The 11,629-nt window shown below is 67.5% G+C and overlaps 1 protein-coding gene across 1 annotated transcript in view; it reads left to right on the forward strand.

Annotated features, from left to right (window-relative positions):
* Positions 1–11,376, forward strand: part of LOC143395920 (TLE family member 5) — a 32,962-nt gene extending 21,586 nt beyond the window's left edge. Inside the window, exons 9-21 of the mRNA XM_077109720.1 lie at positions 187–206; positions 2,532–2,639; positions 3,509–3,553; positions 3,863–4,012; positions 5,182–5,320; positions 5,993–6,153; positions 6,643–6,719; positions 7,691–7,940; positions 8,143–8,390; positions 8,476–8,623; positions 9,668–9,818; positions 10,064–10,140; positions 11,175–11,376. Of these exons, the coding sequence (XP_076965835.1) occupies positions 187–206; positions 2,532–2,639; positions 3,509–3,553; positions 3,863–4,012; positions 5,182–5,320; positions 5,993–6,153; positions 6,643–6,719; positions 7,691–7,940; positions 8,143–8,390; positions 8,476–8,623; positions 9,668–9,818; positions 10,064–10,140; positions 11,175–11,282 (1,682 nt within the window). The 3' untranslated portion in view covers positions 11,283–11,376. The remainder of the gene's footprint in view (positions 1–186; positions 207–2,531; positions 2,640–3,508; positions 3,554–3,862; positions 4,013–5,181; positions 5,321–5,992; positions 6,154–6,642; positions 6,720–7,690; positions 7,941–8,142; positions 8,391–8,475; positions 8,624–9,667; positions 9,819–10,063; positions 10,141–11,174) is intronic.
* Positions 11,377–11,629: the final 253 nt, after the last annotated feature.

Below are 11,629 nucleotides of genomic sequence, written 5' to 3' on the forward strand. Positions count from 1 at the left end.
CCCTCCCTCTCTCTCTCCCTCTCTCCCCCCTCCCCCCTCCTCCCTCCCTCTCCCTCCCTCTCTCTCTCTCCCTCTCTCCCCATCCCTCTCTCTCTCTCCCCCCCTCCCCCCTCCTCCCTCCCTCCCCCTCCCTCTCTCTCTCCCTCTCTCTGCCCCCCCCCCCCCCGGATTCCTGCCTCCTGCCAGTGGAGAGAGCCCCCAGCCGGGTAAGTCAGGGCACAGGCCCAGGTGGGGGGCTCTGAGCCTGTGGGCCTCAGGAGACCCCTCCCCACTGCTCACCTCCCCCAGCCTGTCTGTCCAGCGTCTGCAGCCCTGAGGGTCACTGAGGGAAGGGTGCTCGCCCCTGGTCCTGTTGTGTCCCCTCCTGATGGAGACGGGGTGAGCCAGCCCTCCACACTGTCACCCCAGCCACTCGGGAGGCTGAGGCGGGAGGAGGCACGTCCACCGCTGGCCCCGGCACCTTAGCAAGCTTCTGTCTCAAAGCCAAAGAGAAAGGGCTGGGGGTGCTGGGGGTGGCGCAGCCCAGGGCCGTCCCCAGACCAAAGTAAAAGGTCCCTGAGGTTCCAGGGGTGGGGCTCCCTGCTCCACCCCGTCCCCTGGAGGGTCGATCCAGGGGACGTGCCACGGTGCCCCGGTGTGCGTGACCGCCCGCTGTCTTGCGCCCACCCTAGCCTCCCAATGGGCGACGTTAACAGGTGACGTCCATTTTGTTCAACACGACCCATCCCGAGGGCGGTCTCTCAACCGTCTTCAGGAGCTTCAGGGCCCACCTTTGGTTTCTTCCCTCTGTGAGGCCTCCTGGGTCCCGGGGCTCTGCTCCCCAATGCCCTGGGCAGGCGTGGGCAGGCGTGGGCAGGCTGGCCCGTGGCACCCAGCAGCCCGAGGTGTGCTGGACACAGCAGGGAGCCTGGAAACCCAGAGCCCCGGGACTGGGGCTGGAGAGACCCGTGCAGTTCTGCTCCTGGCTTGTGTCCTTGGCACAATGTCCACGGGAGCTGACCCCTCACTCATGCACCTGTGGACCTGGAGAGCTCTCAGGAGGCCCTTGACCTGCTGCCACAGGGGACGTCTTCAAGGGCCATCGCGGTCCCCAGGGCATGTCCCTGGGAAGCCTTCCTGGCTGGACGCTGGAGCTCTGAGGAGCTGGGGGCCCAGGTCCTCCCTCTTTTTTTTATTTTGAGACAGGGTCTCGCCGAGTTGCCCAGGCCAGCCTTGAACTTGATGTCCTGCCCCAGCCTCCTGGGTAGCGGGGATGACGGCCGTGGCCACCCCAGGCCCACCACGCGGCCTTGTTGGTTTCGGTTGTGGGTGGACACAGCAGCTTTATTCACCTTCACGTGGTGCTGAGCATCGAACCCAGGGCCTCACCTGTGCGAGGCAAGAGCTCTGCCACTGAGCCCAGCGCCGTCCCCACGTGGCCTTGTAGGGACATCAGGCAGGGACTAGGCCCACCCTGATCCAGCGTGAGCGCCTCTTGACCGATGCCCTCCGTGGCCAACGCCTTGTTTCCCCACGTGGACGCGCTGAGGTCCCGCTGCACAGGAAACTTGGTGGGCACTGTCCAGCCTGCCATGGGGACCTCGGAGCTAACCCTGGAGTCGGTGCCAGCCGCTGTGGACCTGTCCACCCTGTGCTCACACAGTCACCTCGGGGAGCCAGGGACAGAGTGGTCCTGGGGGCAAAGGCTGGGGAAGCCACGGGTCTTCAACTCCAGGGGACCCTGGGCCATGTCTGGGGACATGTGTGGTGTCACCACTGGGGGAGCTCCTGGCCTGGAGGGGGTAGAGGCCAGGGCTGCTGCTCAGCTCCCACGGGGCCCAGGACCACCGCAGAGGACAAGCCGGGCCATGTCCACGGGGCCGAGGGCCGTTGGCGAGCGTGTGCTGGGCAGCGCGGCGTCTCCAGGGAGCTGAGGGGGCTCACAGCAGTGCTGCCCCGCTCCTCACCCTCCCAGCAAGCCTGGGAAGCCATCTGTGACGAGGAAACAGGCCCAGGAGGTTCAGGGGCTTGGCCACCGTCACGCGGCTGGAGAGGCGCCACCGGCCCGGGCCCACGCGGGCCCTCTGCCCACAACATTGCGTCTTGCATCTTCCGCTTCAGTAACCCCTGTGTCCACCCTTCTGTCCCGTGGTGTCTGCTGGGTCTGTCTGCGTAGCGCGGCTGGGGCTCCCCCGCAGAGCCACGTCCAGGCCCACGCGGGCTGCCACCTTCGGCAGAGCGCGGCCGTGCCCAGCCCTCGCGGGGCGGCCCTGCCAGGCCCTCGCGGGGCACGGGCCGCGCTGCAGATGTTGGAGGCAACCCGCCTGTGCTCTTGTGCATGTGGAGGCCCCGGGATGTGAGAGCTGCTGGGGGCCACCCAGGGTGACCCCAGCGGCACACATGGCCTGCCAGGGTCCCCGTCCCCACGCTGTGCCCGCCCCACGAACTCAGCCCTGGAGGCCCCACTTTCTGACGGAAGCTTGAGCAGCACGGCTGGCGCCCGGCCACAGCAGGAGGCGCGGGACAGGCCCTGACCCCTCTCCTCCCCACAGACGGCGTCCCCCTCGCCCCCCGAGAGTCTGGTGGAGGAGGAGCGGCCCAGTGGCCCCGGTGGCAGCGGGAAGCAGAGAACCGAGGACAAGGACCTGTCGGGACCTTATGTGAGTGGGGGCAGGCAGAGGACTGGGGTGGGCACGCACTGCCCAGATGGTCCTGGCCAGGCCCCCGGGTGCCCAGCGCTGCCCACTGCCCCACTCCACAGCCCTCCACAGCTCCCTGATGGTCACCGGACGGGGCCAGTCAGGACAGCCCCCATGCTGCCAGCCCTGAGCAGTGGCTCTACCTCCGCAGCCTCTGGACCGTGCAGCCACGTCCCTGCCCCTGGCACCTGCGCCTGCTCCCTAGAGTCCACTCTCCCCTTCGGACCTCAGGTCTCCCAGGGGCCTCTGCAGCCCCCCCTGGGACCTGGGACCCTGCTGTGAGCTTGCCCAGACCTGTGGCCCCCAGCTCCCTGCCAGGGCCGCCCGCCTCCTCCCTCTGCAGGGCGCGGTCTGCTCCCCCACGTCCCCGTCCCTTGATTTAAAGAAGGAGGCAGCCATGGGAGTGACTCAGTCACAGGGTGACGCCTGGCCCGAGGTGGCCCTGGGCCCGGGAGGTCAGAGGAGGCCCCGCTGCCAGCAGATCTGGCCTCCAGGCCACAGGCTGCACCTGGGGTCCTCCTGGGTGTCCACAAGTTGCCCAGCGGCAGCCCCGGGTGTCTGAGCCACCCGCCCCAGTGTGCAGGACGGGGCCGAGATGTGGGCAGCCTGCGGCGGGCAGGGCCGGGCCAGGAGGGTGACACAGCTGGCCACACGGCCTGCCTGGAGAGAGTGGGAAGGAGGCCTGGGCCTCTCCGTCACCAGAGCTGGCACCTTCCCTCTGCCCTGGCACGTGGGCCGGGTGGCCTAGACAGGGCCTCGCAGCTGGCGCGCCATCTTGGGAGAGATCGGGGCGTGGAGGCAGGGGCGTGACCAGAATGACTCCCCCCCAGGAGAGCGAGGAGGACAGGAGTGACTACAACCTGGTGGTGGACGAGGTGGGTCTTCAGGACGGGGCCGCAGGGCATGGGTCCTGGTCCCCTCTGTGGGATGGGGACAGCCTGGGCAGGAAAAGAAGGACGCAGGCCGGGAGCGGGGGACAGAGCTCTCAGGTGGCAGCCACGTGGCCTCAAGCCCGGGCTCCTGTGGTTTGGGAAGGGACGCCACCTCCCTGGCCCCTCCTGTCTGTGGGAGAGGCAGGCGGCACCCCACCTGGATGACACCGAGGCACAGGTGGCTTTGCGAGGTGCTTGTGCACCCAGAGCAGTAGGGGGCTCCCACTTCACCTCAGCTTCTCCCCAACCCAGGACCAGCCCTCAGAGCCCCCCAGTCCAGCCACCACCCCCTGTGGAAAGGCACCCATCTGTGTCCCTGCCCGTCGGGACCTCGTGGACAGTCCGGCCTCCTTGGCCTCTAGTCTTGGCTCGCCGCTCCCTAGACCCAAGGAGCTTGTCTTGGTAAGTGTGTGTGTGTGTGTGTGTGTGTGTGTGTGGGGAGGGGGGGGGGCCTTGAAACTCACTTTATTTGTCCCGGGAGGCCTGGAAACAGACATGGTACAATGAGAAATGAGCTGGGCTGATACCAACCGCTTCCTCATGATTCTTTTATCTCCCAATTTTTCCTGCAAAGATTCACTTTGTTGAGCCTCAGTAAATATTAAAAAAGCAGCTTTGTAACTAAGCTGGGAAAATAAACATCTAGAACAACTCTCCACCTTACCTGGAAACCAGGTGTCCCTCAATAAACAGTACCTCCCGCAGAGGAGGTGCAGGGAAAGGGCCCGCAAAGGACAGGCGGCTAGCTGGGCTGGTCACAGTGCCAGGGTCCTCCGAGGCCTTTAGAGCCCACCAGCCCCAACCCGAGGTGTCCCTGAGGGGAGAGCCCTATGGAACAGCTGCCCCACAGGGCTCCCAGGCTGCGCAGGCCATCCAAGGCCCACCCCCGCCCTCCCACACCCCTGGCCTGCACTTGCCCAGGGAGATGTCGGTTTCTAGGCCTCCCTCCCAGCAGGTTGCCATGGCTACCGCCAGAGGTTGGGGCCTGTCCATGCTGAGTGCCCTCTCCCTCCCTGCAGGGAGACCTCTGGGGATACGGCAGAGCTCAGCTCTGCAGGGACACCCCACAGTCCTCCCAACCCCAACGTGTCCCTGGGCCCCACCCTGTCCCAGGCGCGGGGGCCTGGCCGGGAAGGCCGCCGGACGCTTCGCTAGACCACAGCCTCCAAGGCGGAGGAGATCCCGGAGCCCTCCGGGCCTGGCTGCGGGAGACACCCTGGCGAGCAAGGAGGAGGCCGCCGCAAGCACCAGCCACTGGGTGCGGCCCAACTGTCCTCTGGGGCCGCCCGCTGCTCCGGGTGCCCTGCTGTGGCTCTGCCCGCGCCACCCCATCCACCCGTGTCCCTCACTAGCTCCGCTCACGCCGTCCCTCGCGCCCAGCTCCCAGAATGGGGGTGCAGTGGCCTCGGTGGTCAGGCACCTGTGCTGTGGCAGACCCCGGGTGCCCACCGCCCAGCCAGCGCTGGGCCTTGGGGACGTGTGCAGACAGTCCTCGGCCCTGGTGGCCCTGTGCCCTCCTGTCCCGTTCCCGACGGGATCCCTGGGCCACTCAGCCCTGCTCCTCTCTGCAGAACGACCTGCCGGCGGGCACCCCTGCCTCCAAGTCCTGCGACTCCTCCCCGCCCCAGGACGCACCCACCCCAGGGCCCAGCTCTGCCAGTCACCTCTGCCCACTGGCCGCCAAGCCCGCGCCGGCCACAGACAGCATCGGTGAGTGCTACCGCGTGCCTGCCCGGCGGGGCCTCCTGGGGGTTTCCAGGAACAGGAGAGTCGGGGGCCTGGGTTCCAGCCGCAGAGCGCCCGCGTGGCCCTCTCGCACCCTGGGCCACCGTCCCCCTCAGCTGGGCACGTGGGAAACCCAGGCCCGGCAAGCCGAGAGGCCCTGGGCCCAGCCTAGTGCACAAAAGACGAGTGTTTGAGTCAGGCTGGGGTCCAGGCCCGTGTGGGCAGTTACCGGCTCTGTGACCTTGGACAAGGGAGCAACCTCTCTGAGCCCGTGCGCTACCCGTGATGTGAGGGTGGCAGTGCCAGGCTGGTTCTGGGGCTCCTGAAGACCTGGGCCTTGGTCCCGCCCTCAGGGCCTCCGGGTGGGACGGGAGATGAGCCGGAACCCAAATCCCAGCCCTGAATGGCCAGGGCCAGGGTAGGAGGAGGGGCTCAGGAGGGACAGGGACTGAGAGTGGGGGTGGGTGGGCCCTGCGTCTGGTTTCGGAGGACCAGCAGGAGTCCACCACACAAGGACAGGCACGGGCCCGCCACCCAGAGAGCCGCAGCCGGGTTGGCAGCTGTCCCCGGGTGTGGCCAGCGGTCATCGGGGCTTGACACCCCGAGGGCCGTGGAGGAGGGACGGGCGGGTGTTGAAGACCTGTCCTTCTCGCCCAGCCCTAAGGAGCCCCCTGGCCCTGTCCAGCCCCTTCACCACGTCCTTCAGCCTGGGCTCCCACAGCACCCTCAACGGGGACCTCTCCATGCCCAGCTCCTACGTCAGCCTCCACCTGTCCCCCCAGGTCAGCAGCTCCGTGGTGTACGGACGCTCCCCCATGGTGAGTCTGTGGGCAGCAGCAGGGCCCGGGCCGGGGCCGGGGGCAGCACAGCTACCCAAGGAGAGGCAGGCATGGCAGAGGGCTGGGCCCGGGCTGGGCAGGTGTGGGTGACCTGAGGGTCCGAGGAGCCGCAGGCCCAACCCAGCTCAGACCCGAGGCCGTGGGGAGCAGCAGCTGGGGTCCAACTTGCTCAGGGGCTGCCCTGGCCCCGCAGGGTTCCCAGGAACAGGCCTCGGTGGCCCCGCAGGGTCTGCGGACCCCTGCGCCACAGCAGGTCTGTGCAGCAGAGGGTGGTGACCTGAGGACCCTCCAGCCCTGGCTTCAGGGTAGACTGAGGCCCCGTCTCTAGAGGAGCAGGCACTCTGCCTTGGGTCGGGGCTGAAACCAGACGGAGGGTCCGAGGACAGACAGGGCAGGGCCGCGGGCACGGCAGAGGGCAGAGCGGGGCAGGGACGCTGGCCCTGGGGGACCTTCTCTGGCCTCTGACAGATGGCGTTTGAGTCCCACCCCCATCTCCGAGGGTCGTCCATCTCTTCCTCCCTGCCCAGCACCCCTGGAGCAAAGCCGTGAGTCCGGGGCGGGGTCCGGGCGGGGTCCCGGGTTGGGGTCCCGGGTTGGGGTCTGGGGCGGGGTCCGGGTTGGGGTCCCGGGGCGGGGTCCCGGGTTGGGGTCCCGGGGCGGGGTCCGGGGCGGGGTCCCGGGGCGGGGTCCGGGGCGGGGTCCCGGGGCGGGGTCCCGGGGCGGGGTCCGGGGCGGGGTCCCGGGGCGGGGTCCCGGGGCGGGGTCCCGGGTTGGGGTCCCGGGGCGGGGTCCGGGGCGGGGTCCCCAGGGCGGGGTCCCGGGGCGGGGTCCGGGTTGGGGTCCAGGGCGGGGTCCCCGGGTGCCTCACTGTGCTGGCAGAGCTCGGGGTCTCCTGTGCCTTGTGGGGGTCTCTTTAAGACGACCCGTGCCCAGCAGGGCTCCCTGAGGAAGGTGCTAAGCACAGGAGTGATGGTCTACAGGGGGTTCTGCCCCAGGGGACCCTTGGCCACACCAGGGGACGTCTGTGGTTGTCATGGCTGGGGCACGGGGTGGTGGAGCCAGGGACACTGTTCCTCAGCACCCTGCCGCGCCTCAGAGAACCAGTGCTCTAGGCCTCCGTGGGCCAAGCCAGTCAGGTGGTTTCCGAGTCCCTGAAATCACGCCCGGCCCCTCGTCCTAGCCAGTGCGGAGGCTGAGGCAGGAGGATGGCAAGTGAGAGGCCAGACTCAGCCAACTAGCAAGACCCTGTCTCAAGAGATACAAGGGCTGGGGTGGTAGCTCAGTGGTGGGGCACCCCCGAGGGACCAAGTTGGGTCCATCTGAGCCTCACTGGCCCCGGGTAGCTGGAGCCTTTCCATGGATCCCGGTTTAGCAACGCTGGCTTGCTGTGCAGGCCGTCCCCCCATCACTAGGACCCTGTCCTCCCCTTTCTCTAATGCATCAGAGGGTACCGACTCCCTGGGCAGTGAGGACCCAGAGGGCCTGTCCCTGGTGGTCACGGCCACCCCCCACGCAGGGCCTACTCCTTCCACGTGTCTGCGGACGGGCAGATGCAGCCCGTGCCCTTCCCCTCGGACGCACTGGTGGGCACGGGCATCCCGCGGCACGCGCGGCAGCTGCACACGCTGGCGCACGGCGAGGTGGTGTGCGCAGTCACCATCAGCGGCTCCACGCAGCACGTGTACACGGGCGGCAAGGGCTGCGTGAAGGTGTGGGACGTGGGCCAGCCGGGCGCCAAGACGCCGGTGGCCCAGCTCGACTGCCTGGTGAGGGCGGCGCGGCCAGGGCGGGGGCGGGGCCTGAGCCGTGGGGCGGGGCCTGAGGCAACCTCGAAGCCAACCAGGGAGGGGCTTGCAGCCCCGAGGGGCGGGCTTGTGGGCCAATGGGCGGGGCTAACCCTAGGCTAGGGAGTCCGGGGTGCGGCCGGGGCTGGTGACCAGCTCTGGCTCCCCTCGTTGCTGGCCCCAGAACCGGGACAACTACATCCGTTCCTGCAAGCTGCTGCCTGACGGTCGGAGTCTAATCGTGGGTGGCGAAGCCAGCACTTTGTCCATTTGGGACCTGGCGGCGCCCACCCCCCGCATCAAGGCCGAGCTGACCTCCTCCGCCCCGGCCTGCTACGCCCTGGCGGTCAGCCCCGACGCCAAGGTCTGCTTCTCCTGCTGCAGCGACGGCAACATCGTGGTGTGGGATCTGCAGAACCAGACCATGGTCAGGTGGGTGCCTTCCCTCCCTGTGCACCAGCGGGGTGGGCTGGAGACACCCAGACTCCCGGACAGACGCCGGGCCTGCTCCCTCCAGGCAGTTCCAGGGCCACACCGATGGTGCCAGCTGCATCGACATCTCCGACTACGGCACTCGGCTGTGGACTGGCGGCCTGGACAACACTGTGCGCTGTTGGGACTTGCGGGAGGGGCGACAGCTACAGCAGCACGACTTCAGCTCCCAGGTGGGCTGGCTGAGGTCTGGGGGCAGGGGTGGGAGTTGCAGGAATCTTGCCTCCTTTCCTGTCCTCAGTGGGTGGCCCAATTCCAGGCTCAGGCTGGGATTATCTGAGTCCTACTTTCTTGTCCTCCAGACCAATCCACAGGCCATCACCTTTAATTCTCAAACACAGGGTAACACAAAAGGCCTGATTCATATTAAGCTATGGGGCCACTGAGATCCTCAGATCATCTTCCCATGTGTTCTTGTCCATCCGTTCCCATCTTCTCATCTCTCTCTGTATAGCTGGTTTCTCTTCCCAGCTTTCAACCTCTGGACTCCCCAGAGGGCTCCTGACAGCTCCCCTCTCCACTGAGGACTCATCCTGGGAGCCACTGACCTGAGGGGACAGGTGGAGGCTGATGTGGGACAGAAGCTGGGCTTGGAGAGGTCCCTGTGCAGGGTGCTGTGGGAGTCAGGCTGAAGGATGGCAGAGAGGGGGAGCGGGAGGACATAGGTGTCTCAGGACTGAGCCGAGAGTCAGGAAAGTGTCTTCAGGCACCGTGTGGCCAGGCGGGCATCTGAAACCCTGGGTCTTCTCTTGTAATTCCCGTGTCCCTCCTGTGGAAGGCTGCAGGAGGCTGGGTGGAGCTGGCCCCGTGGCTCCTGGTGCCCAGGACAGGCTCTGTGCAGAGCAGTGGGAACGGGTCCCTTCAGGTCAAAACAAGGAGCGGTGCCTTGGGGCCAGGGGCAGAGGCCAGGCTGGATCTCAGGAGCCCTGGCTTCCAGGCTTGGTCTGACCTTGAGCCTCCTTGCCTCTGCTCACGGGGAGCTGCTCAAGGGGAGGCTCCTGGGCTGGCCTCCTCCCCTGCCTCCCCCACCAGGCGCCCCCAGACCTGTGTGAGCGGGGTGTAGACCTTGGATGTGCTCCGCCGTCTGGGTGATTCTGTTCCCCTCGGCCCGCCTGGCCTGCGGGGCCCCCTGCCTCTCCTCCTCTCCGCAGGGCCAACAGGGACCCGGGCTCGCTGGCCTCTGAGGCCCGGGGTCCCTCTCTTCCCTCCTCCCCCAGATCTTCTCCCTGGGCCACTGCCCCAACCAGGACTGGCTGGCCGTGGGCATGGAGAGCAGCGGCGTGGAGGTCCTGCACGTGCGCAAGCCCGAGAAGTACCAGCTGCACCTGCACGAGAGCTGCGTACTGTCGCTCAAGTTCGCCTCCTGCGGTGCGCCCCCCCAGGGCGTCCCCAGGCCAGGCAGGAGGGTCGCCAGCTCGGCCATCTAGGGAGATCTGGCCTCAATATTTAAAAAGTGGGGGTGGCTGGACATGCAGGTGGTGAGGAGCCCGGGGTTCAGTCGCTGCACCCCGACCTCCGCCAATCCCAGTCGAGGGGCTCAGGCCTACGCCCTGCTGCAGCCCTGGGGCTCCGCCCTCTCGGGCCTTGGCTCAGCTCTCTGTCCTCCTCCGCAGGGCGCTGGTTCGTGAGCACCGGGAAGGACAACCTGCTCAACGCCTGGAGGACGCCCTACGGAGCCAGCATCTTCCAGGCACGGGGGGGGGGGGGGGGGGGGGGGGGGGGGGGGGCGGGGCGGGGGGGGCGGGGCGCCCGGCCCGGCCTGGAGTTTCAGCGGTGCCCGGACCTCAGCCTGACTCCAGCCCAGCGGCGGTCAGGGGCGGGCACCGGCTGGCACTGTCCCCACCCCACCCCACCCCCACGGCTCTGGTCCCCAGCTGAGGCTTCTGGACGCCAGGAACCTGCTGGGGGGTGACCCTGCAGCATGTCCATCGGTCTGCCGGGCGTCCTGCAGTGTCCTCATGTCCATGGGCAGGCAGAGGTGTGGGAGCCCTCCTTTGCGTGGTGGAGATGCTCCCGCGTGTGTGCGGGCCCCTGTGTCCACCCTGAGGCAGCCCGAGTCCCCACCACCTGACCCTTGTCTCTTGTGCTCACCCTGGTGGCTGGGGAGTGATTTCGACATTTTTAAAGGATCATAAAAAAATGATGGGAGATTGTGCCGGAGACTTACTTGGACTTTAGGCAAAGCCTAAAGAGTATTTCCCTGCAGGCCCCTGGCAGTTTGCTGACCCTTGGACTTGGTCACAGTGCTGGGAGCCTGGGTCCTCTGCTGAGCCGTGTGCATGCTCCTGCACACCCTCTCTGAGCTTCCCAGGAGAGGGCAGCGCTGCAGTTTCTCCTCCCCTGAGGAGAGCACGGGGCTGTGCCCTGCCCTTCCCAAGGGTGCATGCCTGTCCAGCAGGGCTCAGCCCCAAAGCATGCAGCTTCTCCCCTTGGGCTGCATCAGGGCAGAGCCCCAGGCTAGTCTCAGCACCGCCAGGCTGGAGACACCCTCAGACACTAGGCTCCCTCAGGCCGCGTGCAAAGCCCCGTGGCTGGCGGTATTAGGGTGAAGACCAGGGTGGCTGCATGACCGCTGTGGGCCCGTCCGATGAGCTGAGCCATCCTGGGCCGGGGGCCACCCCTCTCTAGAAAGCCTGCTGTCCCCTTCCCAGCCAGGATGTCCCGGCCTGCTGGCCCCAGGTGACCTCGGTGCCCGTGGGTCACTCTCCCTTCTCCCGTCTCCAGTCCAAAGAGTCGTCCTCCGTGCTGAGCTGCGACATCTCCAGGAACAACAAGTACATCGTGACCGGCTCGGGGGACAAGAAGGCCACCGTGTACGAGGTGGTCTACTGAGGACCTGGAGGGCCCCCCTGCTGGCTGCAGGCCACCTTCTCCCTCGCTGGGGACGTGGGGTCGGGCTCCGGGGAAATAAAGGTTTTCACCCCTCGGCCTCGTCTCCTCTCCTCCCCCGGGCTGTCATGCAGGTGGGCGGAGGCCATGGCAGGAGGACCGGAGAGGTTGGAGCTGGGAGGCTGAGGAATGAGCTCCCGTCGTGGCTCCGCTCCCCGTCCCTGTCCCAGGGATGTCAGGACCCCAGCTCCGCCGCAGGTAGAGGGAGGAGCTGCCTGCGCCTTCAGGCTGTGGCCGGAGGCTCAGTGTCACCACCCCGGCCCCCTGCCCACAGCAACACGGCGCACCTG

The sequence above is a fragment of the Callospermophilus lateralis genome, chromosome 1, assembly GCF_048772815.1.
Source record: "Callospermophilus lateralis isolate mCalLat2 chromosome 1, mCalLat2.hap1, whole genome shotgun sequence".
In the NCBI taxonomy this organism is placed as follows: Eukaryota; Metazoa; Chordata; class Mammalia; order Rodentia; family Sciuridae; genus Callospermophilus; species Callospermophilus lateralis.